Source organism: Rhinatrema bivittatum, chromosome 2, assembly GCF_901001135.1.
Source record: "Rhinatrema bivittatum chromosome 2, aRhiBiv1.1, whole genome shotgun sequence".
Taxonomy (NCBI): Eukaryota; Metazoa; Chordata; class Amphibia; order Gymnophiona; family Rhinatrematidae; genus Rhinatrema; species Rhinatrema bivittatum.
Window position 1 is genome coordinate 8,924,332 of NC_042616.1, and position 27,663 is coordinate 8,951,994.

Consider the following 27,663-nt stretch of genomic DNA (forward strand, 5'->3'; position numbering starts at 1 on the left):
GGTGACTCAACTGACCAGGCATCAGAGTTTTATATTGTTTGCTTGCAGCAATGGATTGGGACATCTCTTTCCTCACAGCCTGGAATTCAGGTTCCTCCGGAGCTGCCCCGTACTTCCTCAGCCAGATGTGGCAAACACTGTCAGACTGATTGATGTGACCTTTGCATAAGTCTTCGTGCCCTCTGTCCTAACGTGTAAGACCTCAGATCCATAGAACTGGGATCCCTTGGGGCTACCTTGGGTGACAATCTCTAATAAGTCAGAAAAATGTCTGCACATGGAGGTCCGTATTCAGCAGTCTGGTGAGCAACAAGTAACCTGGGTAACTTGATCCAGACATTCAAAAGAGTATTCCTGACTAAAGTTTCCCAGGTCACATGAGGACAGCATTTTTTCTGACCAGACTTACCGGGCTACGTTTCTCCAGCTCTCACTGAATATTGGCACTAGCTGGACAGATGTTAGATGCCCTCCACACTCCCCTCCCCTCCAGGACCTGGCTCTCTTTATCTGGCTAACTTTTTGCCAGTGAGAGGGGTAGCAAATTGAAATGTCATTATTTGTCCTGCTAACGTACGTTACCCAGATAAACTCTTTTGACTATTGACCTCTTGGCAATAAACAAACAAAGTGATCGAGTTAGCACAAGTTTGAAGTTTGTCATCAAGGTTTCAGCCCAGGCTCCCGTGCCGTCCATCATGTGTCTGACCCGTGCACTATTTTTCGGTGTGGTTACGTGGATTTTGTACTGTACATACCAAGGGTGCTCTTTAAAAGCCTGTTCTAGACGCGTATGACTTCTGCACTGTCCTGCGAGCTCTGGTGTTAAACAAGCGGATATACCTAGATTCACCTGCATGCACCATCCATCTTTTGCAGCTGATTCAGATTTCCACAGCAAACTTACTGGTTCATTCTAAGAGATCATAGTCCTCCTGCTTTATATTTATTTATTTATTTATTGTTTTTATATACCGACATTCGATCGAAATATCACATCGGTTTACATATAACTAAAACAAATAAGACATGACCTGCTTATTTTACATTATAACTAGTAACCTTTTGTAACATGGTAACAGGGGGGAGAGAACAAGGGACTATACATGGTAACAGGAAGGAGACTATACATGGTAACAGGAAGGAGGGAACAAGAGACTATACATGGTAACAGGAAGGAGACTATACATGGTAACAGGAGTGAGGGAACAAGAGACTATACATGGTAACAGGAAGGAGACTATACATGGTAACAGGAGTGAGGGAACAAGAGACTATACATGGTAACAGGAAGGAGACTATACATGGTAACAGGAGTGAGGGAACAAGAGACTATACATGGTAACAGGAAGGAGACTATACATGGTAACAGGAAGGAGACTATACATGGTAACAGGAGTGAGGGAACAAGAGACTATACATGGTAACAGGAAGGAGACTATACATGGTAACAGGAGTGAGGGAACAAGAGACTATACATGGTAACAGGAAGGAGACTATACATGGTAACAGGAGTGAGGGAACAAGAGACTATACATGGTAACAGGAAGGAGACTATACATGGTAACAGGAGTGAGGGAACAAGAGACTATACATGGTAACAGGAAGGAGACTATACATGGTAACAGGAAGGAGACTATACATGGTAACAGGAGTGAGGGAACAAGAGACAATACATGGTAACAGGAAGGAGACTATACATGGTAACAGGAGTGAGGGAACAAGAGACAATACATGGTAACAGGAAGGAGACTATACATGGTAACAGGAAGGAGACTATACATGGTAACAGGAGTGAGGGAACAAGAGACTATACATGGTAACAGGAAGGAGACTATACATGGTAACAGGAGTGAGGGAACAAGAGACAATACATGGTAACAGGAAGGAGACTATACATGGTAACAGGAGTAAGGGAACAAGAGACAATACATGGTAACAGGAAGGAGACTATACATGGTAACAGGAAGGAGACTATACATGGTAACAGGAGTGAGGGAACAAGAGACAATACATGGTAACAGGAAGGAGACTATACATGGTAACAGGAGTGAGGGAACAAGAGACTATACATGGTAACAGGAAGGAGACTATACATGGTAACAGGAAGGAGGGAACAAGAGACTATACATGGTAACAGGAAGGAGACTATACATGGTAACAGGAGTGAGGGAACAAGAGACTATACATGGTAACAGGAAGGAGACTATACATGGTAACAGGAAGGAGACTATACATGGTAACAGGAGTGAGGGAACAAGAGACTATACATGGTAACAGGAAGGAGACTATACATGGTAACAGGAGTGAGGGAACAAGAGAATACATGGTGTTTGAAGAGAACAAATAATCAGCGGAACATGGGGCTGACTAGGTATCAAGAACTGCTTATTTACAAAGTAAGAAGGTAACTGCTAACTGCGAGGAAAGCGAAATTTACAGGTGTGTTCAAACATAGCACGGTGGAGAGAACAAGAGACTATAGGAGAGAGAGGACAAGAGACTATACATAGTATTTGAGGAGAACGAACGATTATCTGAGCATGTGGCTAACTAGTTAGCAAGATCTACTTATTTACAAAGTAAGAAGGTGACTGCTAACTACGAGGAAAGCAGGATTTACAGGAGTGCTCTAACATTGCACGGCGGAGGTGCTGTCAAGTGAGGTAGGGGTAGGGGGGTGGGGGTGTCTTTCAGGGAGAGTTGTGTGCGGAGGGGGGTGAGTTAAGTATCTGGTGGGAAGGCTTTTCTGAAGAGCCAGGTTTTGAGTTGTTTTTTGAAAACTTGAGTGGAGGGTTCATTTCTGAGGGGGGGTGGGAGGATGTTCCAGAGTGCGGGGCCTGCCACGGATATGGCACTTTTGAGGGTTGATGAGCGGTTTGCTGTTTTAGGGTTTGGGACGTCTAGGAGTCCGGTGTTTGAGGATCTGAGGTTTCTATGTGTGGAATGAGGGAGAATGGCATTGTTTAACCATGTCATATCCTTGTTGTTAATCTTCTTATGGATGAGGGTGAGGGTTTTGTACTGAATTCTTTGGTTGATGGGAAGCCAGGGAAGCTCTTTTAGCGTGGGAGTGATGTGGCTGCATTTTTTTATGTTTGTTATTGATCTTGCGGCAGCGTTTTGTAGTAGTTGAAGGGGTCTGATGGTGGCTTCAGGGAGACCAAGGAGTATTGTGTTGCAATAGTCAATTTTCGAGAAGATTATTGTTTGCAGGACAGTTCTGAAGTCGTGAGCGTGGAGAAGGGGTTTGAGCTTTTTCAATGTTTGCAGCTTGAAAAAACCATCCTTGATCATGTTGGAAATGTGGTGCTTGAAGTTGAGTTCCATGTCGATAGTTACTCCCAGGTTTTTTGTGGCTGGTGTGAGTTGCATCCCAGTGTTTTGTATGGAGGTGTTGATTTTGAGGGAGGTGGTGGGGTGATCGTTGGATAGGAGTAGGAATTCTGTCTTGTTCTGGTTGAGGCAGAGGGATAGTTGTGATAGTAGAAGGGTTATTTTTGTGCTAATTTGTTTCCATCTGTCTAGGGTGTTTTCAATGGTTTTGTTTATTGGGAGTAATATTTGGATGTCATCCGCATAAACAAAATATGTGAGATGTAAGTCTGTTAGGAGTTTGCAAAGTGGAAGGAGGTATACGTTGAAAAGGGTGGATGATATTCTTTGCATTGGCTTCCAGTGGCCTATAGATTACAGTGTAAAACACTTAGACTAATCTTTACCTTATTGCGTAATGATGACAATTCATCTGTATGGCTAAATGCCTCCCTTCGCATTTGCAAACCTGCCAGGCAACTGCACTCCGCTGACAGGTTCTTGTGGGAAATTCCTACCTTGCAGCCAGGCCACAAACCCTGCAACTCGAGTCCTGAGTCACTGCTAACGAGCTCCACGCTGAAAGGGCCTTCTTCTTTAAACAGGAAACAGCTTAAATTGAATCGGAAAGCGGAAGGTCCTATAAAGAATTAAACAGGTTTTGAAAATGTGATTGTAAGAGGACATGGATCATGGAAGAATCAGGGGCAATGAGTGAGTCTTGCTGTATTTTTTTGTGATTTGTAGCTCCATTCACCAGGACTGCATCCCAACTATTCTATAATAAATAATTAGTGCTTCTCTTCTCCCCTCTCCCGGAACAGAAAAATCTCCTACAAACCTGTTTGCCTGTTGATATTTGGGCGAAAGCACAAGAGGAGGGCGGAGTGGAAAACACACACATATAGATACATCACAAAGGAGAAATGTGTGGCAAAAATTGTACTGGACAATAACAGTTCATCAACAAGGGATTACTTTTATTTTACATATGCACACTAGACATTGTGCACGAAATTAAATACCACAGTAAACATTAGGGTCCTTCGCATGTACACTAATGTTTACTGTGGTATTTAATTTCGTGCACAATGTCTAGTTTGCATATGTAAAATAAAAGTAATCCCTTGTTGATGAACTGTTATTGTCCAGAACAATTTTTGCCATACATTTCTCCTTTGTGATTGTGCCTTTTGATATTTACATTTTTCAAGGTAATTCCTTAAGAATTGCAGCCTAAATGCTGTTCAGTCATTTCAGATGGAAGCATGAGGTAAGTAAATATATCAGATTCTTTCCACTTCAGAATTTGCATGAAACATGCGAGAAGAGACAGTAGCCAGGGACCAACCCTTGACGATTGACGTTTGTGAGCAATATGGTCACACTTGAGCTAATTCGGGCTATGAGTGTGTCTCTAATGCATGGAATACTTGTGACTTTCTATTTAGAAAGAGAGATGCCATTGAAGTCTGGGGGAGGGGTGAGATATAAGAGGATGATAGCATTGGACTCTCTATAAGTTAATGACATGAGCAGTAAAACCTAACACATGCTAATTCATCCTATGAGTGTGTCTTTAATACATGAGATACTTCTGATTTTCTATTTAGAAAGAGCAATGCCACTGAAGTCTGGTAGAGAGAATGATGAAGGGGTGAGATGTAAGAGGATGGTAACATTGGATTCCTTGTAAGTTAATGACGTGAGCACTGACAGTATGACCAAACGTGCTAATTCAGGCTATGGGTGTGTCTCTAATGCATGGAATACTTGTGACTTTCTATTTAGAAAGAGAGATGCCATTGAAGTCTGGGGGAGAGAATGATGGAGGGATGAGATGTAAGAGATGATAGCATTGGATTCATTGTGAGTGAACGACGACGTGAGCACTATGACCCAACACGTGCTAATTCAGGCTATGAGTGTGTCTCTAATGCATGGAATATTTGTGACTTTCTATTTAGAAAGAACGATGCCATTGAAGTCTGGGGGAGGGGTGAGATGTAAGAAGATGATAGCATTGGACTCGTAAGTTAATGACGTGAGCAATATGACCAAACTTGCTAATTCAGCCTATGAGTGTGTCTCTAATGCATGGAATACTTGTGACTTTCTCTTTAGAAAGAGAGATGCCATTGAAGTCTGAGGGAGAGAATGATGGAGGGGTGAGATGAAAAGGATGATAGCATTGGACTCATTGTAAGTTAATGATGTGAGCAGTATGACCAAACATGCTAATTCAGCCTATGAGTGTGTCTCTAATGCATGGAATACTTGTGACTTTCTCTTTAGAAAGAGCGAATCCATTGAAGTCTGGGGGAGGGTGAGATGTAAGAGGATGATAGCTTTGGACTCATTGTAAGTTAATAACGTGAGCAGTATGACCCAACACGTGCTGATTCAGCCTATGAGTGTGTCTCTAATGCATGGAATACTTGTGACTTTCTATTTAGAAAGAGCGATGCCATTGAAGTCTGGGGGAAAGAATGATGGAGGGGTGAGATGCATAAACGTTGGCAAGTTAAATGTAAGACATTGATAAGACAGGCTAAGAGAGAATTTGAAAAGAAGTTGGCCGTAGAGGCAAAAACTCACAGTAAAAAACTTTTTAAAATATCCGAAGCAGAAAGCCTGTGAGGGAGTCAGTTGGTCCGTTAGATGATCGAGGGGTTAAAGGGGCACTTAGAGAAGATAAGGCATCGCAGAAAGATTAAATGATTTCTTTGCTTCGTTGTTTACTGAAGAGAATGTTGGGGAGGTACCCATATTGGAGAAGGTTTTCATGGGTAATGATTCAGATGGACTGAATCAAATCACAGTGAACCTAGAAGATTATGGTAGACCTGATTGACAAACTGAAGAGTAGTAAATCACCTGGACCGGATGGTATACACCCCAGAGTTCTGAAGGAACTAAAAAATGAAATTTCAGACCTATTAGTAAAAATTTGTAACCTATCATTAAAATCATCCATTGTACCTGAAGACTGAATGATAGCAAATGTAACCCCAATATTTAAAAAGGGCTCCAGGGTCAGTCCAGGAAACTACAAACTGGTTAGTCTGACTTCAATGCCAAGAAAAACAGTGGAAAGTGTTCTAAATATCAAAATCACAGAACATATAGAAAGACATGGTTGAAATTGTCGGTTCAGTGTGCTGCAGCAGTCAAAAAAGCAAACAGAATGTTGGGAATTATTAGGAAGGGAATGGTGAATAAAATGGAAAATGTCATAATGCCTCTGTATTGCTCCATGGTGAGACCGCACCTTGAATACTGTGTACAATTCTGATCACCGCATCTAAAAAGGATATAATTGCGATGGAGAAGGTACAGAGAAGGGCTACCAAAATGATAAGGGGAATGGAACAGCTCCCCTTTGAGGAAAGATTAAAGAGGTTAGGACTTTTCAGCTTGGAGAAGAGACGGCTGAGGGGGGGATATGATAGAGGTGTTTAAAATCATGAGAGGTCTAGAACGGGTAGATGTGAATCGGTTATTTACTCTTTCGGATAATAGAAAGACTAGGGGACACTCCATGAAGTTAGCATGTGGCACATTTAAAACTAATCAGAGAAAGTTCTTTTTTACTCAACAAACAATTCAACTCTGGAATTTGTTGCCAGAGGATGTGGTTAGTGCAGTTAGTATAGCTGTGTTTAAGAAAAGATTGGATAAGTTCTTGGAGGAGAAGTCCATTACTTGCTATTAATTAAGTTGACTTAGAAAATAGCCACTGCTATTACTAGCAACAGTAGCGTGGAATAGACTTAGTTTTTGGGTACTTGCCAGGTTCTTATGGCCTGGATTGGCCACTGTTGGAGACAGGATGCTGGGCTTGATGGACCCTTGGTCTGACCCAGTATGGCATGTTCTTATGTTGGATTTTAGGAAAAGGCCTCTCCCAAGTAAGAATGGGGCCCGAAGGATATTAAGCGGTCTAGAGAAGTGCGTTAGTTTGAGGAGAGATTGTAACTGACTGTGAAAGTGAGCCTAAATTCAGTCACCCTCTTAAAAGAAAAATATTCTTGCTGAGGAATCGATTAGTGATTGGAACCAGTTCTGTTCAATATCATTGTGATTGACTCTGCAGAAGGGACAGAAGGTAAAGTTTGTCTATTCGTGGATGATACTAAGATCTGCAACAAAGTGGACGTGCCTGAAGGAGTAGAGACAATGAAAGATGATTTAAGAAACCTTCAAGAGTGGTTGAAGATTTGGCACTGGGATTCAGTGCCAAGAATTGCAGAGTTATGCATCTGGGATGCAGTAATCCAAAAGAGCTGCACAGATTGAGAGAGGGACCTTGGGGTGATAGTGTCTGATGATATGAAGATGATGAAGCAGTGTGACAAGGTGATAGCTAAAGCCAGAAGAATGCTGGGCTGATAGAGGAATAACCAGTTAGAAGTGGTGTGAAATCAACATAAGAAAATGCCATACTGGGTCAGACCATGGGTCCATGAAGCCCAGCATCCTGTTTCCAACAGTGGCCAATCCAAGCCATAAGAATCTGGTAAGTAAATCTCAAGCCACTATTGCTTATTAATTAATAGCAGTTTATGGACTTTTCCTCTAGGAACTTATCCAATCCTTTTTTAAACCATTACACTAACTGCTGAAACCATGTCCTCTGGCAATGAATTCCAGAACTTAACTGTGCACTGAGTGAAAAAGAATTTTCTTCAATTTGTTTTACATGAGCTACTTGCTAACTTCATGGAGTGCCCCCCCCCCCCCCCCCCCGGTCCTTCTATTATCTGAGAGAGTAAATAACTAATTTACATTTACCTGCTCAAGTCCTTTCATGATTTTGTAGACCTCTATCATATCCCACCTCAGCCCTCTCTTCCCCAAGCTGAACTGCCCTAACTTCCTTAGCCTTTCCTAATAGGGGAGCTGTTCCATGTCTTTTATGAAACAACCCCACGCCCACAAGAGACAGAGGTTTGAGCATGCCAATATCTAAGTGAATTGCAGCAGAGGAAAAAAAGGACAATGCAGCCGCCAGCCCAGGAAATTGAAAAGATTGCTAAACCCCTTACTGTGAAGATACTTAAATGACCATTGAATAGGTGAGTCAGAGATTCAGGTAGGGGATTTGCATGTCACAGCCCCCTGGATAACAGCTGGTAATTTTGTGGGAAATATCACTAAAAATCAGAGGATTCAAACTCCTAAATTACAGAGCCATGACTGGGAAAAGGATTTATGAGAGAAATGTATTGGAAAACAGTCCTAGGAAGCAAAGAGATTTTCTCCCTGACTAACGAGGGTATTCAGACACTTGGGTACAAAGTTCCCAGACAACAGGGGGATGGCCAGGTACCATGGAGGAGGGTGCACATGGTCCCTCTCCGTAGTCCTGCCTGGGTCTTGGCCTTTTGGCCGAGAGAAAGTGACCCATACAGGGTCAAACATAGAAATGATGGCAGAAAAAGACCAACCGGCCCATCCAATTTGCCCAAGAAGCTCCCACACTTATTTTCCCATACTTATCTGTTTCAATGACCACCAAGTTCAGGGTCCTTGTTGTTGGTAACTGTTTGCTAACAGACAGATCGATCCAGTAAAGTGCGGCCGCGTTTACCCCGCTCCTAACTCGCGTTCTACTCACTTTCCGGCCGTGTTAGCCCTTCCTGCGATACACTATCCCCTTTAACCTACTCCTACCGCGTCCTAAAATCCCCGGGCAACCCCTTCCGCACGCCACATGTATATTGCATGTAAACAATCGAATTAGCTATTCCCTACCATCCAGTAACCCGCGCCCCGACTATCGCTATTTTACCCTGCCGTTTTGCCGTGCGTTTAACCTGCTAACTTACCACCTACCCTTACCCCTGCGTTAGAGGCAGGGGTAAGGGTAGGCGGCAAACTTTCCCCCAGCCCCCGCTCACCTGCCCTGGCCGCGTCCATGGGTGCTGGTCTCCGGGGCAGCCCCAGTCCTCTCCCTCCTCCCTAAGCAAAAAAAAAAAAAGCGAAAAAAAAAGTTGCAAGAGAGCAAGGGGAGAGAGGACGAGCAATCCTACGCTCGGGATTGCCAGTCCCCCTCCCCTCCTCCCAAAGCAGGGCGCGAAAAGCAGCCTTGCTCCGGGAGGAGGGAAGAAGGGACTGGCAGTACGAAGTGGCGAAGCGACTTACTTTTTGCAGCCCCCCCCCCTCCGGACATCGGCGAGGATGACCGCGGCTCCCCTCTCCTGCCTCCAGCTGCCCGCGAAGATGGACGCCTGCACGGGCGAAAGCGGCCCCTGTTCGTGCAATTGGGCCGCTCAAGGCGTGTCGTCACGACGTTTGGCGTCATGGCATGTGACGTCACGTCTTGAGTGGCCCAATTGCACGAACAGGGGCCGCTTTTGTACATCACAATGCCGGTTAGAAATCTACATATACCCAAAAGAAATATAATTAATAATCAGGATCCAAGGCCTCAGGAAAAGAGAGACCAGCCTGCTTAATAAACACCTGGAAGCAGGTAAAAACTCCCAACTGACTCTCAATTCCCATCATCATCTCACATCAAGAAGCAAACTGCGAGCCTTAGCATTTAAGGACATAATGTAGGCATGCCAGATGTCCAGAAAAATATTACCGGTACATTTAGCCACTGAAGAATGATGAGCTGTTAAATGTTCAAATACCGTCATCTGATCTTATTTCAGTTTCCAATATGTCAAGGAGAGACTGTCCTTCTTAGTGCAGAACTCCGGGATGGATTTTTTTAGCTAGAAAAAAGCTTTCTGTAAAAATAAACTTTGTAGCTTCATGGTAGAGGGGTAAATATATCGTCCAAGCAATCAAATAAACATAAATGCGAAGACTCCAAAATATGGATGTGAAGCAATTTGCTCAAAAAAACAAAACAAAACACAAAACAGTAAAGACTTGCAGAACGATTGTATAACAGCACAGTCCCAAAAATAATGAACAAGAGTTCCTGGAACTAAACCACTTTAAAAGCCCAAACAACAGAAACAGACATACGTCTGAGAAATTTACAATCGGCTCTCATGAAGCAACCTATTCTCTGAAACCATATTAATATGCATAAAACAAGCTTTTAAGATTTTACATGTGATGGGAACACATTTAATTCCTGATTCCATCCCAAAACCAAGACCTGCGGCTTCTCAGTGGTATCGATACCTTTGATAGCTTTAGCCAAAGAAGCACAGGATGGGTAGAGGAAAGAAACTATCAACTTTTGAATAGAAACTAAACTGGATTTTATAAAAAGATCCCGTTCTATAAAGTGTCGGACCTGGAAATAAGCATAAAATTCCTTATGAGACAGACAAAATCCTAACCCAAGGTCCTCAAATGGTCGAACCAAACCTATATCGGCCTGAATGATATGATGTAAGGACATTAACCCTTTGTCAGCCCAAATATTAAATTTCAAATTCTCGAACCCTGGGAGAAAGTGCAGGGAGATAAATGGAGGAACTATGGAGAGAATTGAGAGAGCCCGAGCCTGATACACAACACACGCCAGGCCTGTCTGCAGGACCTAATAACTGGATTATAATGAATGGTGATCGGCAACTTGTGCCCTGGGACATGTAACAAATTCTGTATTTGAAAGGGGCTACACCAGGCCTGAAGAAAGCTAAGAGGAGAAAACAAATAAGACCTGTATAACCAGTCCTTTACATGTCGTAAGAGGCAAACCAAATTATATGTTTCTATATTAGGGCAATCCATTCCTCCCTCCCTCCATGAGAGTTGCAACTTAGGTAACACTAAGTGGGCTCTTTTCTTTCCCTAAAGAAATTTACAAAGCCCCTTTTCCAGTTCCCATACATAGTTCTGCTTCAGCCAGACTGGTAGCATTTGTAACAAGTAGAGCCAGCGTGGCAGATTCATCATTTTAAACAAATTAATCCGGCCACCAAGAGAAAGAGGTAATGTCTGCTAAGTGACCAATCTCTCTTTAGTTTTAGCCAACATAGGGAGAATATTGCAGTTAAAAATATTGGAAATATCCACCAGGACCTTGTCCACCAGGATACTTCATCTCCTTGCCAACCCAATGCCTCGGAAAGGGACCTGGCCAACGCGCCCTTAATGATCCAATAACTTCCAGGGCTTCAGACTTATCTAGATTTATTTTGAGGCCAGAAAATAGACCAAACTGTCTCTGAAAATCCATTACTCTATAAACTGGTTCACTTAGGAAGACTAAAACATCATCCGCAAAGGCAGCTATTTTAAAGTTCTCCCCACCAATCTCAAAACTCTGTACCTCCTGAGAATCTGCTATTTTCCTAAGTAGAGGATTGAGAGAAAGAATGTACAAAAGAGGGGAAAGTGAACAGCCTTGTCTAGTACCCTGTTTAAGCTCAAATTCCTGTGACATGCACCCATTTGCCAGAATGCTGGAGCAAGGCTCCTGGTAGAATAAAGAAATGTTACGCACAATGTCACCCTCAAAGCCATATCTTCATAAGACAGAAAAAAGATATTGCTAGACTCCCCCAGTTGAATGCCTTTTCCGCATCAAACCCCACCACTAATGCAGTCATATCAAGAATTTTACTCTGAGCCATAGCAGTCCATAATTGCAAATATGTTTACTAGCGGTTCTACCCTTAACAAAACCTGTTTGATTTTGGGAGACCTGGAAGGGCAACACTACATTCAGTCGAATGGCTATTATTTTAGCAAAAAGCTTTAAATCAAAATTCAGTAAGGAAATTGGTCTGTAGGATTCCGCCAACAAAGGATCCTTCCCACCCTAAGGAAGAACAGTGATAAATGCTTTTTTCGCTTCTTTAGGGAAAGAACCTTGAGTTAAAGCTTCTGAAAAGAAGCCCCTAAGGACCGCCCCCAGATCACTACGCATGATTTTATAATAGTCCACATTAAACCCATCAGGTCCGGGGGTTTTAAGAGAAAGACTAGACTTAATACCATCTAAGATTTCTTGTAAGAAGAAAGGCCTATTTACCCAGGACAATTGCTGCTCAGATACTTTTGGTAAAGACAGGCCTTGAAAGAAAAGCTGTTCAGCGGCAGCAGCCCCCTTCAGTCTCATCATTACTATAAAGATCTTCATAGAAGGACCGGAATATTCTGCAGATCCCCCCCCCGGCAGAAGTCTGCCTTAGACCACCCTGATCCTTGAGGGCTTCAATGTAAGTTTGTCCCTTCCAAGCTTTTACTAGGGTGGCCATATGTTTACCAGCTTTGGTCCCAAAGCAGTATAGGTTATGGGAAGTATACAATAATTCACTTGTTGCTTTCTGATGTAGATAACAATTGAGGGGTATAAGGACTCTCTATCAAGCTTTTTAGCGGCTGCAGGCGGGTGCCAGGTCAACTTTGCTTTTGCTCTACGGCGCTCTCTTTCCAAATCTAAGATTCATTGGTTAAGCAATTTGGATTTCCTAATCATAAAGGCAGTGAACTCGCCTTGCATTACTGCTTTCCCAGCTTCCCAAAATAACAAAGGGTTCAGCTTATGTTGGAAGTTATGGGCTTCATATTCTGTCCACTTTTCTTTAGATAAGCCTGAAAATCACCATCTCCCTCAATATGCGTAGGAAGCTTCCATCTACTATGCCCTCTTCTTGCCCCTCCCCATTTAACATCAACCCATAACACTGAGTGATCAGAAAACTCAGGATGCCCTATGACCGCCCTAGTAACTGCAGGAAAGCTGTTGAGACCAATATGTAGTCTATCCTAGACATGGTCATATGTGCAAGGGAAATATGAATGAAATCATTTTCCTCGGGGATGGAGGACCTTCCAAACATCAAGAAGCTGTAAATGCTTACAAAGAAATGGGATACCTTTAGTATGACCCAAAGCTGGTATAGTCACAGAAGGAGATTTGTCAAGGGTAGGGTCTACTACACAGTTGAAATCCCCAGCTAGCTGCAGGGAACTCTGAGCACAGATTGAGAGATCTTTCATTAAATCAACAAAAAACAAATGAGAATAGACTTTGGGAGCATACATAACACAAAGAGTAATAGACCGGCTGAAAATATTTCCAACAACATTATCATATTTCTCCATGGGATCCTTATTAGTGGAGATATGTTCAAAAAGTACTTGCTTCCCCAAGAGTATTGCTACCCCTCCTTTCCTGTTCACTGCTGATGAATCGAACACAGTGCCCACCCAATCTCTTTGCATTTTAGTGTGCTCCAAATCATTTAAATGAGTCTCCTGGAGACATGCAATTTGTGCCTTATGCCTTCGAATTGAAGCTAAAAGGTTTGCAAGCTTTACAGGCGAGCCAATACCCGCTACAATCCAAGAAAGAATTTGAAGGGTATCAACCATATTTAATCCAATTTAATGGATGCTGTTTGTGAAAAAACCCACCATGTATGTGAGTCTATGTCTAATCACCCCCAGCCTAGGGCCTGAACACCCACCACAGGATATATCCTTCCGCCTAAGGAACTAGATTTATGCAATCTACACCAGCAAAATACCCTTGTGATGTCTTCAGTCTTCTCCCCCGCCCCTAACCCCTATCTGCCACCGATCCCAACCCCTCTGCTTCCCTTCCCAGTGCAATCCCTACCCCAAAAAACAAAAAGAGGCCCAGAAACCACATCAACAACCCCCCTCCATATCAGAGGCCCCTTCCATTATCAAAAACTGACCCAAGGTATCAGTGACTCCATAACAGGAAGCAGCTTGTATGAAAATGGAAAGAACTTGAGAGATACGTAAGTAAAAGAATGGAAATACTGCAACATTAAGAAAATTTAGAACAACAATTTATTTATTTATTTATTTTTATTTTTTCTATACCGACATTCTTGTAGAGATACAAACCATACCGGTTTACATTTAACTTCAATTTCGCCTTATAGCGATACAGTAAACAAGTTAGCGAATTCAACAATTTTAACAGGAAAAAGAAATGTAACATTGTGATCTGAACATTGCATTTTAAGATCAATGGAAATTATTTATACATATCAGATAATAAGCTCATCCAAGAATCAGAGGAATTGAAATACTCATCTTAAAGGGATGGGAGTAAGGTTAAATAAACAACAATCTGCTGAGAATGAAACAGGACCAAAGACCGTGTGAAATCCAGCCTGAAAAGGAAGATCACTTCTCGGTTAACGATTCCAAGAATTGTTAAGCACTGGCAGCAAAAGCAAATGTATGCCAGGATCCATTATTTATTTATTTAACAACTTTTCTATACTGACATTCGTGGGTACATCATATCGGTTTGCAATGAACTAATAGAAATACATCTTATCGAATTACAGGGACTAAGCAAAATACAGCAAACAGAGAAGGGAGGGAAGCTACGTTACCCATGCAAATGCATCATAAAACTGGCCAGGAATACGTATATCTTTTTTATACCAGATCAATTGAAAGCCTTTTTGTCTGGCAGGAGAATCCCCGATGAGAATATAGGGATGATAGAGAATTAGATGTGACAAGGGCAGCATATTTGTATTTGATTTCCTAGTAAACTCCTTTTGATATTTCCTTTCTCTCCATATTTCCTATGTAACAAGAGTGATTTAAATTTAAATATTATGTTATTCTCAGATGTTAAAAGTCTGGTGAGGAATAAGATCCTAGAGACTATTTTGTTATCTTCTGTATCTCTGTTTTTTCTGATACAAATTTCATTTGTATAATTGTTAAAAGATGATAAATAAAGAATTAAAAAAAAAAAAAAAAGAGTGAATGTCCCAATCTGAGAGAGACTCTGGAAATCCCACAAAGTGGAGTTTTGTTCCTCCACGACCTGTTCTCCAGATCCTCCACCTTTCACTCCTGCTTTTCCAAGGACCCCTGTTCTTGTTGCAGGGCCTGCGTATCTGATTCCACTCCTGCCATTCTATTCTGGGTGCCCTCTAACTGCCACTTGATGTCATTCAGGGTATCATTCCCCATAGTTATTGCTGGGAAATAGCCTGAAAACGAGCATCCAATGCGAGCACCACAGTGCAGGTCATCTCCTTTACCAAAGCACTGCTGTTTGACGCCAGGCTCGGAGCTCGGAGGGCCATCAGCCACTTTAGATTCAGCCAGCTTACCCGATGTTTTCGTTTCTCGCTGCAGCTTTCTAGACATTTCACTGCTCCCGTTCAGGAAGCCACAGATGAATATTTTGGTGGCCCAAAACTGCGAAAAAACAGGTAAAAATGGTGATTTTGGAGGGGGCACTGGGAGCGAGTCTGACTAGCGTCTCACTCGCACATCAGATCACGTGGTCTCCTCCTGTTTCCTATCTTTTAACCAGTTTGCAATTTACAAAAGGACATCAGCTCCTATTCCATGACTTTTTAGTTTTCTTAGAAGCCTCTCATGAAGGACTTTGTCAAATGCATTCTGAAAATCTAAATGAACCACATCTACCGGTTCATCTTTGTCCACATGTTTATTCACCTCTTCAAAAAAATATAGATTTGTGAGGCAAGATTTCCCTTGGGTAAAGCCATGCTGGCTGTGTTCCATTAAACCATATCTATCTAAGTGTTATGTTTATCTATTCTTTATAACAGGTTTCACAATTTTTCCCGGCACTGAAGTCAGGTTTACTGGTCTATAGTTTCCTGGATCATCCCTGAAGCCCTCTTTAAATATTGGGGTTACATTGATCACCTTCCAGTCTTCAGATACAATGGATGATCTAAATGATAGGTTACAAATTAATTGTAATAGATCTGAAATTTCATTTTTGAGTTCCTTCAGAATCCTGGAGTGTATACCATCCAGTCCAGGTGATTTACTACTCTTCAATTTGTCAGTCTGGCCTACCACATCTTCTAGGTTCACCGTGATTTGGTTAAGTTCATCTAAATTGTCACCCTTGAAAACCATCTCCAGAACAGGTAACTCCCCAACATCCTCTTCAGTAAACACCAAAGTAAAGAATTCAATTAGTCTTTCCGTGATGACCTAAGGTCCCTTTCCACCCTTGGATCATCTGACAGTCCAACCAATTCCCTCACAGGCTTTCTGTTTAGGATATATTTTTTAAAGTTTTTACTGTGAGTTTTTGCCTCTACGGCCAACTTCATTTCAAATTCTCTCTTAGCCTGTCTTATCAATGACTTACATTTAACTTGCCAACGCTTATGCTTTATCCTATTTTCTTCTGTTGGATCCTTCTTCCAATTTTTGAATGAAAATCTTTTGGCTAAAATAGCCTCTTTCACTCACTTTTTAAACATGCCAGAAATCATTTTATCTTTCTTCTACCTTTCTTAATGTGTGGAATTCATCTGGACTGTGCTATTAAGATGATATTTTTTAACAATGACCATGCCTGTTCCACACTTTCAAACTTTGTAGCTGCACCTTTCAGTGTTTACAAACTATTTTTCTCATTTTATCAAAGTTTCCCTTTTGAAAGTTTAGTGCTAGAGTCATGGATTTACTTACTGTCCCCCTGCCAGTCATTAATTCAAATTTGATCATATTATGATCAATATTACCAAGCAGCCCCACCACAGTTACCTCTCTCACAAAATCCTGCACTCCACTGAAAATTAGATCTAAAATTGCTCCCTCTCTCATTGGATCCTGAACCAATTGCTCCATAAAACTGTCATTTATTCCATCCAGGAATTTTATCTCTCACTTATCCAGTCAATATTGGGGTAATTGAAATCTCCCATTATTACTGTATTACCAATTTGGTTAGCTTCCCTAATTTTTTTTAGCATTTCACTATCTGTCTCATCATTTTGGCCAGGTGGATGGTAGTATACTCCTATCGCTATACTTTTGCCCAACACACAAGGGGTTTTTACTCATAAAGATTCAATTGGGCATTTTATTGGTGTTTGGGAAATTTTGGATATTCTATTTGTTAACTGGTTTGACATATTTATTCTTTTTATGACTATGATTTTACTGTTATGATTGATGTTTTATATTTCTTGATTTTATTTTTTAATGATCTATGAAGAATGGAAATGTTTCTGTTTTTCCTTTGTTGCTCTGCTTGTAGAGACTGGCTTGTTGCGGGTTCCAATTCAGTTCTTCTCTGCATGTTTCTATTCATACTTTCTGGTCTCTTAATTCTGTATTTGGTCAGGGTCTGACTGTGTTCTTGATGTATGACTGAGGTGAGGTATTCTGCTACCATATAATTTATGTGCAGTGATCTATAGCAGTCTTATTTGTTCTGTTTTCCTAATAGAAAGTGTATTGGTGTTCTAGGGCCTGGTGTAATATGTGCACTGTTACCTTTTCATAGATAAGGTTGTTAACTGTTTGAATGCTAGCAGTGAGGCTTGTTTTGGTATGGGAGGATTACTGTATTGTAATGGTAAATCTGTTTGTTCATAGCTTTCTGAGGGCCAAGCCCCTCACCCAGCGCACATTACAAAAAGTCTAATTCCGTAGGAGCTCCAGGTGTCTTTTATGCAGGATTTTCTGGTTGGCACCACAGCAGTGCATGTAAATATAATATGCATGCTGTAGGTGATATTTTTTGCCTCAGAAGACTGTACTTTTGAATGTTGCTTTTTCATGTAAAATCTGTTATAAATGCATAATTGTATGTCTGTAGAGGGTGCGTGTGTGTGTGTGTGTGTGCGTGCAAGCCTGTAAGATTTGCTTAGTGTACCTAATTACCCGCCCTTCACTATGGGTTCCGTTTTAGGGGGTGTCAGATTTTAAAAATATAGATCCCTGGCTGGAGATGAGCTTTTTTTTTTTTTTGATGGGCGCGGGACAGAGACTTGTTCGCACCAGCCATGCATGAATACTTAATGGCATTAAGGGATCCCAAATGCTCAAATAGTGCTAAAGACTGAAAGCAGACAAGCACCATCAATCTCAGTCCTTAAGCTTGGGCCATTGCTCCAGAGAATGGAGGGGAATGACTGAAAATCCTCTAGCACATGAAGGAAAAGAAGCTTAAGGGGTTCAGGGGGTCCCCTAAGGGCCATAGAAGTATTTATTTGCAGGGGGCGGTCTCCACACTGATTTTCCCCCTTCTCCCCAGCTCCTCTGCGGCCCCGTGTAATGGGCTGCTGTTCTCCCATGCGGGTGCTGCTGATCTCAAGGGGTGAGATGCTGAGACAAAACAGGCTGGACACTTTGCCGGGTGTTCAAAATAAAACATACCGTTTCTCCTAAAGTTAAATCGATGTCCAATCTGTCCGAACGGTGAGATTACAGCGCTGCTGCTTACATGTATTTTTCTCTTTCTCTGGGCATGCATCTTGTCTCTCAGATCCCTGGGACGGAGTTTACTACTTCTTTCCTTGGTGAATGAACTGTCCCAGATGTTCAAGGAAATCCTATGGGTGATGGGACCTCCCTTAACCGTGGAAAACTCCCATCTCGGCCCAAAGTACCCAGCCTGTGTCCGTGCCCCCGAGGTGCGAAGATCTTGATGGAGGGTCCTTCAGAAATTCCTGCTCCCGGCCTCCTTGCTCCTTTGGTTTTGCTGTGACCTTCCGGATGGGATTGTCTGAGGATGAAAATCTGGCTCCTGCCGCCCTATGTTCCAGAAACCTCCCACGTCAAAAAAAAAAATCGATATTATAACCGATAAAATTGAAGCCTCGTGGAGGGAACCAAAAATCACTTTCACTGCAGCTCAGCCTTGCCCCTAGGCAGGTTACTACAGCTTCGGTGCCCTGGCTTCTAGCACGGGGAAAGGGCCGCCTTCGCTAAAAACCAGGCATCCATTCCAGATTAAAGGAAAAGTCTGTGAGGACACGAAGGCGAAATCCTACTGGCACGGAGTACACATCGGCGTCAGCCTCCAAAGAAACAAACAGTGAGGGGGATAGGCCACACACTTTAAAGGAAAAATCCAAGGTGCTTCTTGCTCCCCCAAGTCTCTAACAAAAAAATTCCACACCTGCCCTGACCTATCCTAACCCCATTAAGTAACCTGACACAACCAATCACAACCAACCTCAGAGGAGGAGTCATTAGGGCTATGATCTCAATACTTAAGCTGTTATAATTCCTAATGTGTAAGGGGACATACTGCCATCTAGTGGCTAACCAGAGGGCTGGCCACATTCTTCCCTCCCCACACAAAAAAAAATAATTGAGTGGATGGACACATTCGCAGATAGTATTTTTTTAGTTGTAAATTTAAAACTGGTCACCAGGAGGAGCTCTTGCCTCACAAATCTGCTTCATTTTTTTTGAAGGAGTTAATAAACATGTGGATAAAGGTGAACCGGTAGATGTAGCGTATTTGGAGTTTCAGAAGGCATTTGACAAAGTTCCTCATGAGAGGCTTCTAAGAAAACTAAAAAGTCATGGGATAGGAGGAGATCTCCTTTCGTGGATTACAAACTGGCTAAAAGACAGGAAACAGAGAGTAGGATTAAATGGGCAATTTTCTCAGTGGAAGGGAGTGGGCAGTGGAGTGCCTCAGGGATCTGTACTTGGACCGGTGCTTTTCAATATATACATACAAGCCGTTAAGCCCGTTAAAACGGGCTACATTAAAAAAAATTTTCAGTCCATTTTCGAACACAGCACCCTTCTACACTTTTTCTCCCTCACTCCCCCTTCCCCTCGTTCACTCACCCCCTTCCCTCCACTCAGTCTTACTCACCCTCTGTCTCCCACTGCCTCCTTCCCCTCACTCTCACCTCCCTCCCCTTCCCTCAGTCACTCCCACCTCTCTCCCCTTCCCTCAGTCACTCCCCACCCTCTCTCAATCCCATCCCCTCTCCCTCAGCCCTCCTCCACTCCCTTTTTCTCTGCTCCACAACTTCTTACCCTTCCACTTACTCACATCCCTGTCTCTCACCTCCCCTTCATTCTCTCTCTCCCCTCACTCTTCCCCACCCCCTCCCACACACTCACTCCTCCCTCCCTCCCTCCCACACACGCACTCCTCCCTCTCCCTCTCAGTCCCTCCCTCCCTCAGTCCCTCTCACTCCCTCCCCCTCCCTCAGTCCCTCCCCACCCTCTCTCAATCCCATCCCCTCTCCCTCAGCCCTCCTCCACTCCCTTTTTCTCTGCTCCACAACTTCTTACCCTTCCACTTACTCACATCCCTCTGTCTCTCACCTCCCCTTCATTCTCTCTCTCCCCTCACTCTTCCCCACCCCCTACCTCCCTCCCTCCCACACACTCACTCCTCCCTCCCTCCCACACACACACTCCTCCCTCTCCCTCTCAGTCCCTCCCTCCTTCAGTCCCTCTCACTCCCTCAATCCCTCTCACTCACTCCCTCCCCCTCCCTCTCCCTCTCCCTCTCACTCTCTCCCTCCCCCTCCCTCTCACTCACTCCCCCTCCCTCAGTCCCTCCCCCTCTCACTCCCTCCCTCTCTCTCACTCCCTCACCCCTCCCTCTCACCCCCCCTCCCACTCCCTCCCTCCTCCCTCCCACGCCCCCTCCCACTCAGTCCCTCCCTCTCTCTCTCCTCCCTCCCTCTCACTCAGTCTCTCTCTCTCTCCTCCCTCCCTCTCACTCAATCCCTCCCTCTCTCTCTCCTCCCTCCCTCTCACTCGCTCCTCCCTTGCTCCTCCCTCGCTACTGGCTGTCGCCTCCGCTGCTGCCGCCGCTCCTCGTCGCCACCGCCGCTCCTCGCCGCCGCCGCTCCTCCTCGCCGCTGCGGCCGCTCCTCACCGCCACCGCTGCCGCTCCTCCTCGCCGCCGCTGCTCGCCGCCGCCATGTTGGTAAATTCAGCTGACGCTCGCTGAGACCAACGTGCTTGTCCGCACATGCGCAGTAGAGTTGCTCTCTACTGCGCATTTGTGGCACGTCGGTCAACCTTTGTTTATTAGGTTGATAAATAAATGATCTGGAAAGGAATACGACGAGTGAGGTTATCACATTTGCAGATGATACAAAATTATTCAGAGTAGTTAAATCACAAGCAGATTGTGATAAATTGCAGGAAGACCTTGTGAGACTGGAAAATTGGGCATCCAAATGGCAGATGAAATTTAATGTGGACAAGTGCAAGGTGCTTGTTAGGTTCTATATTAGGAGCTACCAACCAGGAAAGAGATCTAGGTGTCATAGTGGATAACACATTGAAATCGTCGGCTCAGTGTGCTGCGGCAGTCAAAAAAGCAAACAGAATGTTGGGAATTATTAGGAAGGGAATGATGAATAAAACGGAATTAAACAGAGCTACACTAACTGCACTAACCACATCCTCTGGCAACAGATTCCAGAGTTTAATTGTGCGTTGAGTAAAAAAGAACTTTCTCCGATTAGTTTTAAATGTGCCCCATGCTAACTTCATGGAGTGCCCCCTAGTCTTTCTATTAACCGAAAGAGTAAATAACAGATTCACATCTACCCGTTCTAGACGTCTCATGATTTTAAACACCTCTATCATATCCCCCCTCAGCCGTCTCTTCTCCAAGCTGAAAAGTCCTAACCTCTTTAGTCTTTCCTCATAGGGGAGTTGTTCCATTCCCCTTATCATTTTGGTAGCCCTTCTCTGTACCTTCTCCATCGCAATTATATCTTTTTTGAGATGCGGCGACCAGAATTGTACTCAGTATTCAAGGTGCGGTCTCACCATGGAGCGATACAGAGGCATTATGACATTTTCCGTTTTATTCTCCATTCCCTTCCTAATAATTCCCAACATTCTGTTTGCTTTTTTGACTGCCGCAGCACACTGAGCCGAGGAGTTCTTTCTCATGTGGCCAGCTGCAGGCCAATGGTAAGTGAGAGCGATCAGAGTCTGAGCTAGGATCATGGCAGGTGGCAGGCAACCACGTAGTCAGTGATGAGGCAAGAATCATGGCAGGCAGGGATGTAGTATGTGTTCAGGCAAGGGTCATGGCAGGCATAATGATCCACGGATATGATTATTATAGGAGAATTCAGTCCAAGTGAGGAGTTGGGCCCAATTGTCTTGTCTGTATAGGGATTTCCTTATCCTAAGTACAACAGATAAAAATCCAGCAGGGCTGTGGCATTCAGTGGTATGAAGTGCAGGACAGTGAGGGTAACTGAGAGGATATTCACACACAGTACTGAATTCTAACCTGAAATGTTTGGACTGTGCAATAACAGGTACAAAACAGCAAGTGCATAGGGTAACATTTTGTATTTATGTTTTTATTCTGGTAGGAGATACATAGAGGCCCAATCTCGCCTCCTTTGTGTGCAGGGTGATAATAAGAGTGGTGACGAATGGGCAAGTCTAGGAGGTAGCTTTTGTGGTAAGATCCTGACATACAGTGACTGTATGAATGGGTGGCTACTGCTGCTTCAGGCATGCGCCACTTTTGATAACAGCGTTCATGGTTTGCGTCGCTCCTCAGCGGTGCTTGAGTTATGATTGTGGCCCTAAGGCTGCTTCAAGGAGCCCCGTTTTCTCTAGCCTCCTGAAGACTGGGAGATCTGGAGCTGCCCGATGTGGGGATTGATCCCGAGAGAGATTTGTTTCTGGTGCTGGTGAGGTGCGTTTCGTTGGGGGATGGCATGAAACGTAGAACGGCGGGAGCGTGCCTTTCGGGGTGCAGTGCCCAGCCTTGGAGAGTCTCGTAGGCCAGGACCAGGATGTTGACCTTGGCACAGCAGAGCGTGGGGAGCCAGTGTAGGGTTCTTAGGACTGGCTTGATGCTGGTGGATTTACTTACAGCCTTCATGCAGCCTTCATGCCACAGCGTTCTGAATGAGCTGAAGATTCCTCTTTACTTTAATTGGGATCCCAATGTAAAGTGAGTTATAAGAACATAAGAAATTGCCATACTGGGTCAGACCAAGGGTCCATCAAGCCCAGCATCCTGTTTCTAACAGTAGCCAATCCAGTGCCTCTGGCAATGAATTCCAGAGCTTAATTATGCCCTGAGTGAAAAAGAATTTTCTCCAATTTCTTTAAGATGGGCTACTTGCTAAATTCATGGAGTGCCCCCTGTTCATTCTATTATCTAAGAGAAAATAACTGATTTATATTAACTTGTTCAAGTCCTTACATGATTTTCTAGATCTGTCTCATATCTGCCCTCAGCCTTCCCTTCTCCAAAATAGTTCAAGGAGGGATAATGGAGGCCTGGATAACTGTAGCAAAAGCCAAGCCATTGAACATTGGGCAAAGATGGAAGACTGCTGACTTTGTCGCTGCTAGGACCTGGGCTATGATGGTAAGTCAAATATCTCATATGAAGCCCACAATCCGGGCTTGGGCAATGAAGGGGAGCTCTGTCCCTTACAGGATCACCTTTGAATGTATGTGACGGGGTCACTAGGTGATAGTATAATAAAAATAGTAACTCCATGCATCTGAGATTTACCTTTTGGACAGGGAAGGGGAGCTCTGTCCCTTACAGGGTCACCTTTGAATGTATGTGACGGGGTCACTAGGTGATAGTATAATAAAAATAGTAACTCCATGCATCTGAGATTTACCTTTTGGACAGGGAAGGGGAGCTCTGTCCCTTACAGGATCACCTTTGAATGTATGTGACGGGGTCACTAGGTGATAGTATAATAAAATAGTAACTCCATGCATCTGAGATTTACCTTTTGGACAGGGAAGGGGAGCTCTGTCCCTTACAGGGTCACCTTTGAATGTATGTGACGGGGTCACTAGGTGATAGTATAATAAAAATAGTAACTCCATGCATCTGTAGATTTACCTTTTGGGCAGGGAAGGGGAGCTCTGTCCCTTACAGGGTCACCTTTGAATGTATGTGACGGGGTCACTAGGTGATAGTATAATAAAAATAGTAACTCCATGCATCTGTGATTTACCTTTTGGGCAGGGAAGGGGAGCTCTGTCCCTTACAGGGTCACCTTTGAATGTATGTGACGGGGTCACTAGGTGATAGTATAATAAAAATAGTAACTCCATGCATCTGTGATTTACCTTTTGGGCAGGGAAGGGGAGCTCTGTCCCTTACAGGATCACCTTTGAATGTATGTGACGGGGTCACTAGGTGATAGTATAATAAAAATAGTAACTCCATGCATCTGATGATTTACCTTTTGGGCAGGGAAGGGGAGCTCTGTCCCTTACAGGATCACCTTTGAATGTATGTGACGGGGTCACTAGGTGATAGTATAATAAAAATAGTAACTCCATGCATCTGAGATTTACCTTTTGGGCAGGGAAGGGGAGCTCTGTCCCTTACAGGATCACCTTTGAATGTATGTGACGGGGTCACCAGGTGATAGTATAATAAAAATAGTAACTCCATGCATCTGAGATTTACCTTTTGGGCAGGGAAGGGGAGCTCTGTCCCTTACAGGGTCACCTTTGAATGTATGTGACGGGGTCACTAGGTGATAGTATAATAAAAATAGTAACTCCATGCATCTGTGATTTACCTTTTGGGCAGGGAAGGGGAGCTCTGTCCCTTACAGGGTCACCTTTGAATGTATGTGACGGGGTCACTAGGTGATAGTATAATAAAAATAGTAACTCCATGCATCTGTGATTTACCTTTTGGGCAGGGAAGGGGAGCTCTGTCCCTTACAGGGTCACCTTTGAATGTATGTGACGGGGTCACTAGGTGATAGTATAATAAAAATAGTAACTCCATGCATCTGAGATTTACCTTTTGGGCAGGGAAGGGGAGCTCTGTCCCTTACAGGATCACCTTTGAATGTATGTGACGGGGTCACTAGGTGATAGTATAATAAAAATAGTAACTCCATGCATCTGAGATTTACCTTTGGGCAGGGAAGGGGAGCTCTGTCCCTTACAGGATCACCTTTGAATGTATGTGACGGGGTCACTAGGTTATAGTATAATAAAAATAGTAACTCCATGCATCTGAGATTTACCTTTTGGGCAGGGAAGGGGAGCTCTGTCCCTTACAGGGATCACCTTTGAATGTATGTGACGGGGTCACTAGGTGATAGTATAATAAAAATAGTAACTCCATGCATCTGAGATTTACCTTTTGGGCAGGGAAGGGGAGCTCTGTCCCTTACAGGGTCACCTTTGAATGTATGTGACGGGGTCACTAGGTGATAGTATAATAAAAATAGTAACTCCATGCATCTGTGATTTACCTTTTGGGCAGGGAAGGGGAGCTCTGTCCCTTACAGGGTCACCTTTGAATGTATGTGACGGGGTCACTAGGTGATAGTATAATAAAAATAGTAACTCCATGCATCTGTAGATTTACCTTTTGGGCAGGGAAGGGGAGCTCTGTCCCTTACAGGGTCACCTTTGAATGTATGTGACGGGGTCACTAGGTGATAGTATAATAAAAATAGTAACTCCATGCATCTGAGATTTACCTTTTGGACAGGGAAGGGGAGCTCTGTCCCTTACAGGGTCACCTTTGAATGTATGTGACGGGGTCACTAGGTGATAGTATAATAAAAATAGTAACTCCATGCATCTGTAGATTTACCTTTTGGGCAGGGAAGGGGAGCTCTGTCCCTTACAGGGTCACCTTTGAATGTATGTGACGGGGTCACTAGGTGATAGTATAATAAAAATAGTAACTCCATGCACCTGAGATTTACCTTTTGGGCAGGGAAGGGGAGCTCTGTCCCTTACAGGGTCACCTTTGAATGTATGTGACGGGGTCACTAGGTGATAGTATAATAAAAATAGAAACTCCATGCATCTGTGATTTACCTTTGGGCAGGGAAGGGGAGCTCTGTCCCTTACAGGGTCACCTTTGAATGTATGTGACGGGGTCACTAGGTGATAGTATAATAAAAATAGTAACTCCATGCATCTGAGATTTACCTTTTGGGCAGGGAAGGGGAGCTCTGTCCCTTACAGGGTCACCTTTGAATGTATGTGACGGGGTCACTAGGTGATAGTATAATAAAAATAGTAACTCCATGCATCTGAGATTTACCTTTTGGGCAGGGAAGGGGAGCTCTGTCCCTTACAGGGATCACCTTTGAATGTATGTGACGGGGTCACTAGGTGATAGTATAATAAAAATAGTAACTCCATGCATCTGTAGATTTACCTTTTGGACAGGGAAGGGGAGCTCTGTCCCTTACAGGGTCACCTTTGAATGTATGTGACGGGGTCACTAGGTGATAGTATAATAAAAATAGAACTCCATGCATCTGTGATTTACCTTTTGGACAGGGAAGGGGAGCTCTGTCCCTTACAGGATCATCCTTTGAATGTATGTGACGGGGTCACTAGGTGATAGTATAATAAAAATAGTAACTCCATGCATCTGTGATTTACCTTTTGGACAGGGAAGGGGAGCTCTGTCCCTTACAGGATCACCTTTGAATGTATGTGACGGGGTCACTAGGTGATAGTATAATAAAAATAGTAACTCCATGCATCTGAGATTTACCTTTTGGGCAGGGAAGGGGAGCTCTGTCCCTTACAGGATCACCTTTGAATGTATGTGACAGGGTCACTAGGTGAAAGTATAAAAAAATAGTTTCTCACAGGACAAGCAGGATGGAGGTCCTCACATATGGGTGACATCACAGGATGAGCCCAATCACGGAACACTTTTGTCAAAGTTTCCAGAACTTTGACTGGCCCCTACTGGGCATGTCCAGCATGGCACTAACCCTGCAGCCAGCAGGGGTCCCCCTTCAGTCTTCTTTTTTCTGCGCAGCAGTAGCCACGCAGTTAAGGAGCTCTGCAGAGATTCCTGACAGGAATTTTCTTCACCGAATTACTAAAAGTTAATTTGCCCCACAGGGGTCACTCCTTTACCTTTTTCAAGCTGCGGTACTCCGGTAAGTTTTCTACCCGTTTTCCGTCAATTACCGTCGAGTTTGGCCCTCGCGGCCTACTGGCCGTTGACCATACCGCGGCTCAATTTTTCCATGGCCATGGCGTCGGGGTTCCGTCGGTGCCCGGACACTAATCGCATCATGTCTATCACAGACCACCATAATGTTTGTGTAATGTGTCTTGGACGAGAGCACGATATCCTAACCTGCACCAAATGTGCTTAATGACACTGAAAGGTCGCAAGGCCAGAATGGAGAAGATGGAGCTTCTCTTCCTTGCTCAAACCCCGACTCCGTCCATCGCATCGACGTCATCGGAACCGGCACCGTCAACTTCACGCCAGTATCGACCACCGGCCGGTGACCATCCGGCATCGACGCCATCTCGGCCTTCGACTCCCTCTACTCCCCCTCAGGAACGAGGGGATCGCAGAGAGAAACATTGCCATCGACATCAAAAGTCTCGGACCATCAAGGGAGCAAAATCATCGACCGAGCCATTGTGCGAGCCGCCATCGAAAAAACCCCGTCCAGAAAAGGCACGACCTTTTCGGCGACCGGGTCACCGAGGCAACCCTCACCCGGCAGGGGATCGGGAACCGTGACTCCGCCTTTAACGGTGGTCCCTCCGGCTATGCCTCTGCCTCCTTCTTCTGTTCTGGAGCCGGGGTTGCTTGCTCCAGGTCTCTGAGAAGAACTGGACCGGATGGTTCAGGAGGCCATCGACAAGGCGATGCAATGACTCCTGGCTCCTCCG

The 27,663-nt window shown here is 44.0% G+C and overlaps 1 protein-coding gene across 1 annotated transcript in view; it reads right to left on the minus strand.

Moving 5' to 3' along the window:
• Positions 1–27,663, minus strand: part of LOC115086065 (zonadhesin-like) — a 67,446-nt gene that overhangs the window by 15,375 nt on the left and 24,408 nt on the right. Inside the window, exon 5 of the mRNA XM_029592617.1 lies at positions 15,285–15,444. Within this exon, the coding sequence (XP_029448477.1) occupies positions 15,285–15,444 (160 nt within the window). The remainder of the gene's footprint in view (positions 1–15,284; positions 15,445–27,663) is intronic.